This window comes from Malassezia restricta, chromosome I (genome assembly GCF_003290485.1).
Source record: "Malassezia restricta chromosome I, complete sequence".
Taxonomy (NCBI): Eukaryota; Fungi; Basidiomycota; class Malasseziomycetes; order Malasseziales; family Malasseziaceae; genus Malassezia; species Malassezia restricta.
Genome location: NC_040193.1, coordinates 187,296 through 200,945, shown reverse-complemented (window position 1 = coordinate 200,945; position 13,650 = coordinate 187,296). Strand labels below are relative to the sequence as shown.

Genomic DNA, 13,650 nt, shown 5'->3' with positions numbered 1-13,650 from the left:
ACCGACTGTCCATCTGCCAGGATGGACTCAGAACACGATGATGCCGTGTCACAACTGGGAGGACTGGCTCTGGGCCAAGTTCTTCAGGACATGGGTATTGTCAGTGCTGACTCAGATTTGAGTCGTATCGGACTTGGCTCCAAAAGAAGTGCTAATGCACAGGCGCTTCATCGCGACGAGATCTACCGTAATGACTTTGATGATGGCAAAGAAGAGGAAGGGAAAGACGATGAGGAAGATGAGGAAGATGATCTAGCTGAGGATGAGGCTGCAGCTAAGGCTGAGAATACCCGCTCACTTCGACGAGAAAAAGTCAAGGTGCGTGGCGAAGACGATGACTTTGCCGACGAAGAAGAGAATGACAAGGATGGAAGCGAAGAGCCGCAAAAACAACAGGCAACTCATGCTGCTCTTCTCATGAGTCCAAGAACCGAAGCTCGCCACATGTTCCCAGATTTTCAGCAGGGTACCTTGCTAGACTTTACTGAGTTGTTTGCAACACGTTCTCTCAAACGTCGCAAACTCGTCGGTAAGCTGCCGCAATATGACAAAAATCACCACGAGCTGTCAGCTTCAGAGACTGGGTACGACGAGTTTATGGCTTCAGACGGCGTCAAGGGCGAAAGTGAGCCTCATCTTCTCCCGCGCCTAGTGCAGCCGTATGTGGCCAAACAGGCATCAGACCCGACCAGATCGCGTTGTCAGGTGATATGTGATGGAAATTCGAGCACGTCGCACTTGCTCACGAATGTGGAAGTAGATGACTGGGAGCGACACATCACCCCGCATTCGTCTGAAGAGCCTTCGCATGTATTAACTATGGCAGAGGTGAGTCGACCTCGGAACGACGAACTGGCCAAAGGCATTTGGTTTGAAAATATTATTTGGAACTCACAGCATCCATTTCGACGTTTTGATCGACTTATTATGGATATGAACGACGCAGAAATGATTCTCGAGAATGAAAATACCCAGTCTGAAAAACAGGCTTCTTTGCTTCGTGCAGACGCGCCGCCCAACTTGCTTAAATCGAGTAAGTTTACGAGCGAGCTGGATCCATTTAATCTGTCGAATGACCGCATGTATGAATTGAGCAAAGTGCACCGACACCGCGTGCGTCAAACCCTTGGTCAGCTGGTCGTTCGTCATGCCTGGCCTGCGATCAAACTCCAGCTACCATTCTACAAGACGCGCCTAACGAAGCATGAAACGCGTTCATGGCATCGTCCGCGGATTCAATTTCCCTCCAACATGCCCATCAGTTTTTCACGTGTCCGTTCATCGCGCAAGAAGGATGGTGAGCGCAAGTCCAAGGACCCCAGTGAGGTGCTGCATAGCACACGCGATTTAACATTAAAAGACGCTAGCAACTACGTGTTATGTGAATATTCAGAAGAGTATCCACCACTGCTCTCTAATCTTGGTATGGGAAGTCTGTTGGTCAACTACTATCGGAAGAAAGACGCCAAGGATGATTATATTCCGCGCTCTGATATGGGCGAAGCTTTTGTGCTAGATGTGACGGATGAGTCGCCCTTTATGAAGTTTGGCAGTGTCGAGCCAGGGCAGACGCAATTGGTTTTGTATAACAATATGACACGCGCCCCGCTCTTTCGTCACAAGCCCACTCAAAATGACTTTTTGTTCATTCGGAGCACCACGAAGGATGATGTTCGTTACTACCTCCGAGATGTGCCCAACTTATACGTGGTCGGCCAAACATACCCAACGACGCCCATTCCTGGCCCTCACGCTCGACTTGTGACGAACAATATCAAGTATCGATTGCAAATGATCACATATAAGCTGGTTGAGAAAAGTCATGCCCATCGTATCAAGATTCATCGCGTGATGAAATACTTTCCTGACCAGAATGAGCTGCAAATGCGACAACGTCTGAAAGAGTTCATGGTGTATAATCGCAAGTCCGGTGATATGCATCAAGGTTTCTGGCGTTTGAAGCCTGATGTCCCCATCCCGGATGAGGCCGAGCTGCAAAAGCTGCTAACACCGGAGCATATTTGTCTGGTCGAGGGCATGCAGGTGGGTCAACGGCACCTTTTGGATGCAGGCTTCACCAAGACGGCCGAGGGAGCGGATGACGACGCGGACGAAGGAAAGATGGAAATTGAGCAGCTGTTAGCCCCGTGGATCACGAGCAAAAACTTTTTGCACGCGACGCAGGGGAAGGCCATGTTGAAGCTGCATGGCGAAGGTGATCCCAGCGGACGGGGAGAGGCGTTCAGCTTTGTGCGTGTGTCTATGAAGGAGATTTTTCTTCGCGCTGGTGAAGATGTGGACGAGCGCCTGGCAGCAGAGGCAGAGACGCGTGCCAAGTCGGGTCACCGTTACAATGTGGCAGAGCAGCAGGCGATTTACCGTTCAGAAATCGCGCGCATATGGAAGGCACAACTGGCTGCGCTATCGAATCCTGAGCCGCCACGCATTACAGCGAAGGAAGAGCAAATGTGGCGTGAAGAGCAGCGTCGTGAGCGTAAGCAGCTGGAACACAAGGCGACCAAGCCCCTGCTCGTCAAGCGATTGTTCAATGGTGTGTGGTACAAGCACATTGTACGTGACCCATCGGTGATCAATGCCTATGTAAAGCAGCGCCAGGAGATTGAAGAGCAGAGTATCGTGACCGAGTCGCTCATGCCGACAGGTGATGCGGCGCTTGATGCGATGCGCAAAAAGCGTCTAGAAGAAGAGATTGCCGCTCGTGTGAAGAACCAGGACCGTCGTTTGCAGCGCAAGAATGCGAAGGCAGCTGCCGAGGGCATTATTGGCGGATACAAAAAGATGCCCAACAAAACCAATACCAAGCGCCGTTGTGGTCGCTGCGGTATGGTGGGCCACATGTCAACGAACAACGCATGTCCGCAATATCAAGCTAGCAACGCAGGCGGTCGTGGCGGCAGTGGTGCTGGTGGCAGCGCGGCCAACTCTGTTCGCCCACCGAGTGTGATGCCGATGCCCAACAGCACATATTACACGAGTGCGACGAACCAGCAGCAGGGCGTGCCGATGCCCTCGGCCTTTCCGCCGTTGGGGATGAATGATCCTATGGGGCCGCAGTCGCCTGTGTGATGTTTCTCGTACGCCTATTTATTATACACGGGTAGTGGAAGTCGACAGCTCGGGCAAATCTGTTTGATGTCGAGCCACGGCAAAAGGCATTCTTTGTGGAAGACGTGGTGGCAAGGAGCCACCATAACAGACTCGTCGTCCCACGAGGTGGGCATCAGACAGATAGGACAGTCGCCCAATGGTATAGACAAAGGATCGACAGCAGCCTCCTCTTCATCATGCGTGTGCGAAAGCATCGCTGCTAAGGCTTCTTTCGATGGGTGCCAATTCCAATCTTTTTCCGAGTGACGCCACGAATATGGTAAAAAGAAAAGAGGACCTCCCATGTTCTGACCCACTAAGAACAGCGTTTGTGCAGCGCACCAGCCCATCAGGAGCCAAAACCAAGGTGTGGATTCTAGCGGCAAAGGGTTGAAGAAATCTTGGTACAAATACAGCGGCACGTAGCACCTTGCCATCGACATGCCGATAATTGTGCTGGTGTGGAATCCCGTGGATCGTTGGCGGATATTGTGCAGAATCTGTGGTACCCAAAACGACATCAAGAAAGAAACCGCCACTAAGGTATACAGTATGGGTGCCACGTTGGCAAAGAAGATGACGGCCATGAGCCACGAAACCAAGAAAAACATGCGGGGCACTCGGTGCAAGGCGCGTCGTAGGCGCCGATATCCATTGTCAACATAGTGTCGCAACGTCGGCTCATCCAAGAGGGAATCAAACGAGTTGTCGTCATCATCCGACAACGAATCGACCCGCTGCATTGTACCCCTGTGACTTTCCATACGCTGCTTAGTGACGATGGCATACAAGCGGAACTCAAGAACGAAGAAGAGCACGGCTTGCATAAACGCAATCGAAAAGAATCCCGGTGCATAAGAGCCAGGAAGGGCCAGACCGAGAATAAAATGTGCTAAGCTCATGCACGCATCGAACAGGCTGTGTATAAACATGGAGAGACCAGAAATGCGCGAAATGGCCGTATGCGTTTGGGTCCGTTCCATCTCTCGCGTCATGAGTACGAGCTGCATGAGCAAGACGCAGATCATACCAGCGATGTAATATCGCACATCACTCCAGTACTGCGCGCGTGATATACCGACCATGGAGTCGGTCTCGAGATACATGCCACACCGCGTCGAAATGCCGAGGACTTTCATGTGCAATCGTGGCGCAGGCCGAGTTACAATGCCCGATGGCTCGCGCAATTCATGCTCAATGGTGTTCAGCTCCCTCTGGTCAAGGTCCTCCGGTGATAGCTTAGCATATAGTTGCATAGTACAATTGCTAGAGGCGGATGGGTCTGGATCGGGTATGGATATAGTGTAGGGACTGGTCATGGCCTCGTCAATGCGCTGGATACGCATATTTATGTCATTGAGGCAAGCTTTGCCTGCATCGTTTCGAAACGCGGCTTGCGTTTCTGGTATCATGGCGAGCACGTTTCGTATGTCTAGTACGGCTTTCGCAGTCACCGGCATACCCACAAGGTATAACATACCGTGCCGAATATCATGCACACCCACCAATTGTATGTCAGTGTCATCAAGCGAGCCATTTATCCATGGAACCGGCAGTGAAAATCCCCCGCGTATATGGGAAGCTTGATCAGTTACTCCATAGGCTCGAAAATATGGCTGGATGACCGTGTTGTTCCATTCCGCCAGCCCTCTTTCCTGAACTTGGTCCCACGAAAGGCGTGATGTATTCCACGCCGATAGGTGGCCATGGTAAAAGCCACTCACGTTGGGGTAAAAAGGATGCGCTTCAAGTTCCATGTCGTGCAAGGCTCGATCAAGACGCGGATCTTGTTCGCGCACTGGACGAAAGGCACCTTGTTGTGTCACGTTACCTTGAAGGTATCCTTCCAGCTCTGCGCGCTCGTGGATGAGGCGCATACGCCTTGCCTGCAATGCATCGAGCCTTTCTGACAAACTGGAGGCATCGGCGAAGTGCACGACGGCGAGACACACGAGCCACGACAAGCAGCACAGCCACGGCCGCACGGTCCTCCGCATCATGGCACGAGGATGGAAGGGCGCCCCAGGCAGAAGTGCTTATGTCATCGACGAGAAACCTTTCGCCGGCTGGCGCTGGGCTCGGAACAACTTATGCATGTGCATATCCTGGGTGTTGGTGCGGTGGGCACGCTTATAGCGACGCACCTGCGCGCCGCCGTGCGGCAGGGATTGATGATGCGTGCATTTCCGCCTCGATCGCCAGTGCGATCGGCTGTGGCTGCGCACCTCCCTGATGCAGCGAAGACCACGATAACGCTACACATGCGTGAAAAAGCGTTTGCGCGCTCATCGCCCGTGTTTCGAGAGCTCCGGGTGAATCATGATGGCGCGTGCATGTCTGAGAGAGGATATGCCGTAGAGCTGGTCTCGCCTATCGATCCAGCGCAGCCACAAGTGCTCTTGCCTGACAAGGACGGCATGGCGAGAGAATGGCCAGGAGCAGAGCCATACCCTCTGGACAGTCTCATTATTATGACCAAGGCAGATGCTACCTATGCTGCTATTCGATCGCTTGTACCGCGCATTGCGCCGTCAACGACCATCGTTCTACTCCAGAACGGCATGGGCGTGCTAGATATGTTGTTGGAACGGCTTTGGCCTCAGCCCCACTCACGCCCGCACTTTGTACTCGCAAGCACCACGCACGGATGCTATCTCAAAAAGCCTCTGCACGCTGTGCATGCCGGCTTCGGTAGTATTCATTTGGGTATCGTGCCGAGTCTTCGCCTCCGGGGCTTGGAGTCTCGGTCGGGCGAGTTGGATTGGCACGCTCTTCCGGAAGATTCACTTCGGCAGACGCTAGCTTTGCTGTTATCTCTGCCTTTGGATGTGCATTGGGAACCTATTCGGTCGTATCAGCTGCGTGTGCTTCGCAAGCTGGCCATCAACGCATGTATTAATCCCACGACAGCCCTAGTGGATTGCAAGAATGGTGACTTGTTTGGTACACCAGCTGCCCTCGAACTGTTTCGTGTGCTCTGCACAGAAATGAGCCAAGTGCTGGAGGCATATGCGCGCGATGCAAAGGCGGCGGAAAGCTCGAATGAGACGGAGGCAGCGCATCTCAGCTCACTGCCCTTGGCGGATCTGTTGACACAAACAGACAGCGAAGGTCTTCCGCTTCTTGATGCGTCACTGAAGCCTGCCTCATTGTTGCACGAAGTCGAAAATGTCGTGCGTGCAACAGCTTCGAATTGGAGCAGTATGCACCAGGACATCAAGACGCGGCGGGGCAAGACAGAGATTGACTTTATCAACGGATACATTACAGAGCTAGGCCGGGCTTATGGCATCCCTACGCCGGCCAACGACATGATGACCAATCTCATCAAACTCAAGGCACAGCGTGTGACGGGCTCGTGGAACGCGAATGCCATGTAATCCTACGAACGTCGCTCGGGATCCTGCATGCGATGTACTTGCACCTCGCTGATACGGTGAGTGTGTGAGTACGTACGGTCCTAGTGAAACTTGTGACATGTTCTGCGGTGTGATCAGCAAATACTGCACGCCCAAAGACGCACGCGCTGCATCAATCTGCGCGTTAGTCATGATACCACGTACAATCATTTTCATAGAGACTTGGCGATTCACCGCATCCATAAATACATCAAACTCGTCCAGGCATCGAATCGGGCACCCAATGGCTTCCCAGAGTGACAGAAGAAGGCATATTGTGGCAAACGATTTTTCGCCTCCTGACAGTACTTTAGGGTCTTTATCGTGCGATGTATCGGTATCGCCTGTTTGAACGCGCAGCTTGAGTGTCTGAGCATTGTGGTCAAAGTGCAGAGAGCCGGAAAACCCCCGATTTTGAAGATGCATCGAAAAGTTTGCTCGCGCTCGGATGGCGACAAAGCGGCGAAAGTAATGCCATTTTTCTAATCGAAGCTGAATAGCAGACTCAAGAAGGCGGATGGTGGTATGCGTCTGCTCGAGCTTCTGCCTAGCTTCCTGGTAAGCTTTGTTTTTGGCGCGCAACTCGCGAATGACGTCTTCCACGGACTGGCCCGAGCATGCTTCATCCTGCTGCATTTGTGTCTCGATCGCACGAATCTGCTCCTCCAGAGACGCTGGCGTGCGTTGAGTCTCGACACGTGCACAATAGTCGGTGGCCATCTGTGTCCACGACCCGATAAGCTCATTCAGAGAGGCAAGTTCCCTTTGCGTCTCGCCGATGAGCGCTTCTTGAGCGTCGAGCTGTCGAGACCAGTGTTCCTGCGTCTTTTGTAGACGCACACGTTCCGTATACGTTTTTTGTAATTCAGTCTCATACTGCATCCTGTGCTCCTCCAGCAAGTGGATCTGCTCCGTCAAATGATCCAACTTGGCCGCGTGAGGAGCCAAAGCCGCTTCGGCTGTCTCTTTTTCCCCTTCCGTCTGCTTGAATCGCTCTACAATGCGGGCCATTTCCACGTCGGCCTCGGCTCGCGCTTCTTCGAGTGCGACAACGTTGGCAGGCTCGTCATCACGCATGGTTTCTTCCAGCTGGGCGATTCTCTGTCGAAGCTTGCGGTGCTCCTGTCGTGTGGCTTCCACCTGCTGTTGATTTCGCATTTGCTCGCTTTTCAACTGGGTTTCCTGCTCCGCTAGCTCGGATAGACTCTGTTGAACCTGAGATCGTGACGCATCATGTTGTGCTATCGCACGGTGTGCCTCCTCTAACTCGGATGTATGGTCCACAGCAAAGCGCGGTACACCTGTGTACCGCGTGACAGTTTGCGTCACACTACTTGTAGCACCACCTGTGATTTTGAATAGGTCAGCAGAGTAGCATTGCAATACATTGGGGAGTCTTCGACGCATGAGTTGATCACCAAGGACACGCTCAGGGACGAGAGCACTTTTCTCGATTCGATGGCCATCGATGAGGACCCGTAAAATGTGCTCGTCCGTCTCGAGTACGCGCAAGATAGTCAGCACGGATGCCTCTGGCTCGCCATGGGAATAGTCAAACAAGTCACGAGCGGCAGTGATGATTTGATTCGACGCGTGGTAGGTCTTGAGAATCCGCGACAACAATGCACGGTCATGATGATTTGTCACAACAAACGCATTCAATGGATCGGCAAGCACACTCTCGATGACTGGTGCCCAGCGCCGATCACGTAGTCGTATATGCATACCTAGCGGCCCATAAGGTCGCTCTTTCCATCGCGTTTCGTGATTGATGGCAGAAAGCACTTGAGTGATTTCGGGGCCGCCAAAGGCTGTGACACGATTTGAAGCGGCTGCGTTGCATCGCACCACGAATCGCTGTAAATTGGAAATTTTGTCATCATAGGTATGCAGCTCTGTCGTGAGGCGCGCTCGCTCTGCACGAAGCCCCATGAATTTTGCATGGAGCGATTCGTCAGCTTGACTTAACTCCAGCTGCTGTCGCTCAACATGTAGTCGTTCACGAATACGTTCGTCCCGCTCCGCTGCCTGCGCGTCGCGGAGAGCACGCCGATCTTGCACTTGACGACGTGCTTCTGCGTCCATTTGCGACTGTATCTGACGGATCGACAGCTTGACACGATCAGCCTGCTCATTTAGTTCGCGTTCCCTGGTCTTGAGGGCGAGGAGGGAAGCGCGGTATTCTTTGACTGTGTGTGTGACCTGAGCACGCTGCTCCTTGAGGTGAATTTCACGTTCGTTACTCTCTCGACTGCGTGCTTCATATTCTGATACAGTATCGTCCAGGCCCTTGGCTCGAAGTGCGTCTTCGTCGCGTCGCTGCTGGATGGCCGACTGCTTCATGCGAGCGTGCTCGAGTTTTTCCTCCAAAGATGCGCGTACTTTTTCTTTTGCAATCACTTGACTCCATACGAGCTCTTCTTTGAGCGCATCGAGTTTTTCTTGCTCGGCGCGTGCTTGTTCAATGAGTCGCCATTTAGCGTTGGCTTCTCGAGCATCGCGCTCAAGTTCGGGCAGAATGTCCTCAGTCAGAGCAATAGCGCGCTTCATGCGTTGAATATTTGTCTGTATAAGCTCATATTCTTGCGCGAGTTGTGTCAGTTGTGTACCTCGGAGAAAGAAGCTGTACTTGTCTTCAGGCTGGGAACTTCCCAGGAACTGCCGCGCAGCATCTTGACTCAGGATGTTCATGGGATTATCCACTTGGATGTTGGCATGATCGCAGATGGCATCGAGTTCCTCTCGCTTCGTCGAGATCGTTTTGCCATCAGCATTTTTGATCTTCCAGGAGCCGCTGCCATCCGAGTGTATACGGCGTTCGATGTTGATGGCGTCGCCATACAAGTCGGGTCGGTAAGCATCGGAGCCGCCATTGCGCAATCTCACACGCACTTCGGCCGCCTGCGCTCCCTCAAGAATAAAGTCCTTGAGACTACTACCGCGACTCGTAGTTTGCGCTTTGCCACCCAGCGTCACGGTGATGGCTGTGAGGATCGCACTTTTGCCACTGCCATTGTGACCAATAATGAAATTGATGCGTGGTCCCAAGGTTATGCTGAGATTTCTGTGACACATAAAGTTGATCATATCGACACGCTCGATGACGCCCATCGTCGACGCCTCCGGGGGCATAGAGTGGGTATCTGGAGAAGGAGCACGTTCCTCGTCGATGTCAGTGGCAGATGCTGGCGTGTTCAGCCGTGCACGCTTGGAGAAAAGTTCCAAGTCGCGCACCATCGTATCTTCCTCCTCATCACGACGGCGCACGGTACCACGCATGGCTCACAGCCGTGACGCGCGTTGCATAGCAAGGCGTGGAGCAGAGCAACACTGCGCCTCGTGGTGCATATATCCCAGTCACCTTCGTTCCCAGGTCATCCCTGACCACGACCGACGCTGCTTCTTCCCACGAACCGACGACATGTTTGCGGGTATGTGTACAGCAGCGCACACTGACAATAAGGTGCCCCAACTCCTTCGCCACTTGAGCTTGCTATTTCGCGTGTGCAGGCGCGCAAGACCTTGCGTTCGTTCGCCATGATTGTTGGCGTGCTGCATTTTGGTGCGTTATCGCGACGACTAACCGCAGCGCCGTACCTCTTCCACTTTGTGGGCAACCTGTGCCGCAAATAATGGAAATAGACTGAAATAACTACAAAAATGATTTGCGCTCGTCATCGTCGTGCGTGTCTTGCCATACAGCCTGCGGCGGGTCCCACATGGTCTTGTGCTTATTCAGAAAAAGGGCGATGGTATCCGTGTATTTTTCCTGCATGGTTAGTGCGGCCAAGTACATACATCGAGCCAGGTATCGTCTGTGCGTTAGCGTCGTGCGTACGTACTGTGGGTGCCGTGCTCAAAGACATGGAATTCCTTTTGGGGGCTGGAGCACAGGCGGTGCAGTTCGATCATGTGCTCGTGGGGCACAATCTCATCCTTCTTGGCTGCCAAAAACAAGACAGCAGTGCTGGATGGAATCTTGGTGATGGACTGGAAAGAAGGCCATACTTCGCGACACAGAAAGGTGAAATAGCGCAGGATGGGCAGCACGGACGGAATCAGCTTGGGAATACTTAGGAATGTGTTTTCCACCATCAGGACACGCACGGTTTGGGGATTACGAGCGGCCAAGTCGATGGCGACAGCGCCGCCGATGCTTTGGCCATATGCAATCACTGGCGTGCCTGCGAGCTTGGGGTGCTCGCGGATCCAATCCAGGGTAGTCTGTGCATCGATGCGAAGTCCTGGCTCCGTCGGCTCGCCCGTCGAAAGGCCGTATCCGCGGTAGGACAGCATAACGACGTGGCAGCCGAGGCGGTAAAAGAACTGTTGTGCAATAGGCAGACGATGGCCCATGTTGCCTGCATTGGCATGGAGCATCAGGATGGTGGGTCGCTTTTCGCTCTCGTCGTCGTGCGTCATGGCATATACATGCAGCTTGATACGATCAGGGGTCACGAGACGGTGCTCTGTGAACGGCAATTTGTACAGGGCCGGTGAGTCGACTATCGCGCGAGATCCCTCTGGTAATGACGCCGGATAGATGAGCGCCGTCTGATATATATACAAAAGCCCAGCGAGAGTGGCCAGCGTCACGCCGGCGGCTCCTGCGAGCACACGCGCTACGTTCGACATGGACATGGCGTGCCAACCTGCCACGGCCGCGTCGAGAGCCGCGGTTGACATTTCGGCCGATAATGGCACACCTCCCTCCTCTCGTGTGGGGAAGGGGGTTGGACCATGGCGCCACCGCTGTATACGACGCAGACAGGGCGGCTCTGGCACGCCGGCCAAATTCTGGTCGTGACGGTCGGTGTGCCGGGTCGTGGCAAAACGCACCTGGCGCACGCGATTCAGCGGTACCTGCGGTGGATGGGTGTCAAGTGCAGTGTGTACAATCTCGCCAATGTGCGCCGCAGCATGCTGGGCCCGCTGGCTGAGTTGCCGGAGGACTACTTTTCCTACACGAAAGACAATGCCGAGGTGGTCAAACTACGCGACCAAGCGAGGGAGATGCACGAAAACGCGATTGCCAAGTTTTTTGAGCAGGGTGGACAGGTGGCTGTGTATGATGCGAACAACAGCAACAAGGAGCGCCGCAACATGATTCGTGGCCGCTTCAGTGCCATGGGCGTGCAGATTATGTTTATCGAATGTGTTTGCGATGACGAAGAGATGATCGAGCGCAGCATCCGCTCGATGCACTCGTTTAACCCCGACTACGAGGGATGGAAATTGCGGGATATCAAGGCGAGTTTCCGGAAACGCATCGAGCAGCACGAAAAAGTGTATGAGCCGATTACGAACAATGCCCTGCCGCATGTGCAGCTGCTCAACTTTGGTCAACGCATTGTCGTGAACAACGTACAGGGCTACCTGCAGAACCGCATCGTATTTTTCCTCATGAATATTCACAATCAGGAGCGGACCATCTACTTTGCACGGACAGGCGAGTCGCTCGTTGAGCACATCTACAAGGCGGATGCAGAGCTCTCTTCGCTGGGCTACCAGTACGCCAACCGCCTGTGCGACTTTATTCGGACGCTGCGCTCCAAAGATCGGCGGTCTAGGATCGATGACAGCACCACGCCGTCGCAACAGCACACGCTGTCGTTCATTACGTCTTCCGGCAGCACCGAGCTCAAGAATACCTTCGACGCGGGCGGCGATGAGACGCGCGAGCTCCAAGTGTGGTGTTCGACGCGCAAGCGCTCGCAGAACACAGCCGACGTATTCCGCCAGCACCACATTCGCGTGCTTGAAATGGCGCAGCTGTGTGAGCTCAAGCCTGGTGTCGTCGATGGCATGAGCGAGGAGGAAATTCTAGCGCGCTTCCCTCACTACCGCGAAGAGCAGGCCAACGACCCGTACAGCTTCCGCTTTCCACGTGCTGAAAGCTACCACGACTTGGCCATACGTCTCGAGCCGGTGATTCTCGAGCTGGAGCGGGCTCGTAAGGACGTGCTCATCATCGGTCAGCCCTCCGTCTTGCGGTGCCTCATTGCGTACCTACAGGGCAACAAGCCCCAAGAAATTCCCTTTATCCAGGTCCGAGAAGGCGACTTGGTCGAGATTCGGCCGCAAGCCTTTGGCCTAGCCACGCGTCTCTTTTCGTTCTGGGACCCGGAAAAGGAGCGCAAAGAACGCGACATTCGTTTCGCTGTGCGCGCCGCTATGGTCGTGTCACAGAAAGATGAGCAAGACAAATAGTTACTTGGTATACTTATCGCTCTTCAGCTGTGAACGGCGGTCGAGCATGGCCTCAGCCAGTCGGCCCTCGCGTTGAGCACGCAGCAATTCGCGGCGGGACGCCGGCGGGACGTGGTGGGCTGCGCCGGCCGTCCAGCCCTGGCGCGATCGTGCGAGTTGTGCCTCATCCACGAGGGACGTACTTCCAGACGTAGACACACCTCGCTTCGCCTTTCTGCATGCGTGGCGGAAGCGCCATTGGACACGGATGTCCCATACGCAGGCACCTGATACGTCGGTGGCATCGGCACGCACGAGTCGCTTGCGCTGCTCGGACGTGTCGTCCGTAGCGAGCCATCCACCGTGCTTCGACTGGAAGGCATAGCCCGCTCGTGGACCGGGTATCGTGTAGGCATCGTCACAGGGCACGGGATCGACGCGCCAGAGCGTCCATTCCTCGTGCGGTCCGCGCGCCTCGTTCGTCGCAGTGACGTCGCCGTACTTATCGGCAGCGAGAAACGTGCCTTGGGCACTCCTCATCGTCCACTTGTCCGACTCGGGCAGACTCGTCGCCACCCACACCTGGTGCACGGTCTGGGGTGTGACCTCGACGCCTGCGATGGTAGGTCCATCGCCCTCGCCGTCGATGGATATGGACGGGACTTCGACCTTCGATGTCTCGACTTGTGAGAGCGGTGCGTTGAAGCTCAGCACGATAGCCGAGCCATCCTCACGGCGCTGATGCACAAAGCAGGGACCCGTCACCTCGTCACGCACGTCCGGCGTCACCCATGCCTGTTCATCACCCCCGTACATCTCTGCATCTGACTCGTCATCTACGGCCGCCGCACGCTTGCGCGACGCGCCATCTTGGGTCTTGCGCTTGCGTTTCGGCTTGTCGCCCTTAAACGTGAGCCGGAGCGATGATCCGCCAGGTGGCATGGGAAGCGGTGGA

At 54.4% G+C, this 13,650-nt stretch overlaps 8 protein-coding genes across 8 annotated transcripts; 4 read left to right on the top strand and 4 right to left on the bottom strand.

Annotated features, from left to right (window-relative positions):
• Window positions 1-21: 21 nt before the first annotated feature.
• MRET_0113 (transcription initiation factor TFIID subunit 1) lies at window positions 22-3,087 on the top strand (the record flags this gene model as incomplete). Its single annotated transcript, XM_027626740.1, has 1 exon — window positions 22-3,087. One exon carries the CDS (start codon window positions 22-24, stop codon window positions 3,085-3,087), a length of 3,066 nt encoding a protein of 1,021 aa, XP_027482685.1.
• A 14-nt stretch (window positions 3,088-3,101) lies between these two features.
• On the bottom strand, window positions 3,102-5,108 carry MRET_0112 (subunit of the DSC ubiquitin ligase complex; the record flags this gene model as incomplete). The annotated part of the gene is made up of 1 exon (XM_027626739.1): window positions 3,102-5,108. One exon carries the CDS (start codon window positions 5,106-5,108, stop codon window positions 3,102-3,104), a length of 2,007 nt encoding a protein of 668 aa, XP_027482686.1.
• Window positions 5,109-5,198: 90 nt separating this feature from the next.
• MRET_0111 (2-dehydropantoate 2-reductase) lies at window positions 5,199-6,488 on the top strand (the record flags this gene model as incomplete). The annotated part of the gene is made up of 1 exon (XM_027626738.1): window positions 5,199-6,488. One exon carries the CDS (start codon window positions 5,199-5,201, stop codon window positions 6,486-6,488), a length of 1,290 nt encoding a protein of 429 aa, XP_027482687.1.
• A 2-nt stretch (window positions 6,489-6,490) lies between these two features.
• MRET_0110 (DNA repair protein) lies at window positions 6,491-9,785 on the bottom strand (the record flags this gene model as incomplete). Its single annotated transcript, XM_027626737.1, has 3 exons — window positions 6,491-6,536; window positions 6,565-6,644; window positions 6,672-9,785. The coding sequence occupies 3 exons, from the start codon at window positions 9,783-9,785 to the stop codon at window positions 6,491-6,493; spliced, it is 3,240 nt and encodes a 1,079-aa protein (XP_027482688.1).
• Window positions 9,786-9,927: 142 nt separating this feature from the next.
• Window positions 9,928-10,139, top strand: MRET_0109 (uncharacterized protein; the record flags this gene model as incomplete). Its single annotated transcript, XM_027626736.1, has 3 exons — window positions 9,928-9,937; window positions 9,970-10,068; window positions 10,096-10,139. 3 exons carry the CDS (start codon window positions 9,928-9,930, stop codon window positions 10,137-10,139), a joined length of 153 nt encoding a protein of 50 aa, XP_027482779.1.
• Window positions 10,140-10,158: 19 nt separating this feature from the next.
• MRET_0108 (uncharacterized protein) lies at window positions 10,159-11,147 on the bottom strand (the record flags this gene model as incomplete). Its single annotated transcript, XM_027626735.1, has 3 exons — window positions 10,159-10,275; window positions 10,305-10,321; window positions 10,349-11,147. The coding sequence occupies 3 exons, from the start codon at window positions 11,145-11,147 to the stop codon at window positions 10,159-10,161; spliced, it is 933 nt and encodes a 310-aa protein (XP_027482778.1).
• Window positions 11,148-11,246: 99 nt separating this feature from the next.
• Window positions 11,247-12,716, top strand: MRET_0107 (6-phosphofructo-2-kinase/fructose-2,6-biphosphatase 4; the record flags this gene model as incomplete). Its single annotated transcript, XM_027626734.1, has 1 exon — window positions 11,247-12,716. The coding sequence occupies one exon, from the start codon at window positions 11,247-11,249 to the stop codon at window positions 12,714-12,716; it is 1,470 nt and encodes a 489-aa protein (XP_027482787.1).
• MRET_0106 (protein FRG1) lies at window positions 12,717-13,637 on the bottom strand (the record flags this gene model as incomplete). The annotated part of the gene is made up of 1 exon (XM_027626733.1): window positions 12,717-13,637. The coding sequence occupies one exon, from the start codon at window positions 13,635-13,637 to the stop codon at window positions 12,717-12,719; it is 921 nt and encodes a 306-aa protein (XP_027482786.1).
• Between the last annotated feature and the right edge of the window lie 13 nt (window positions 13,638-13,650).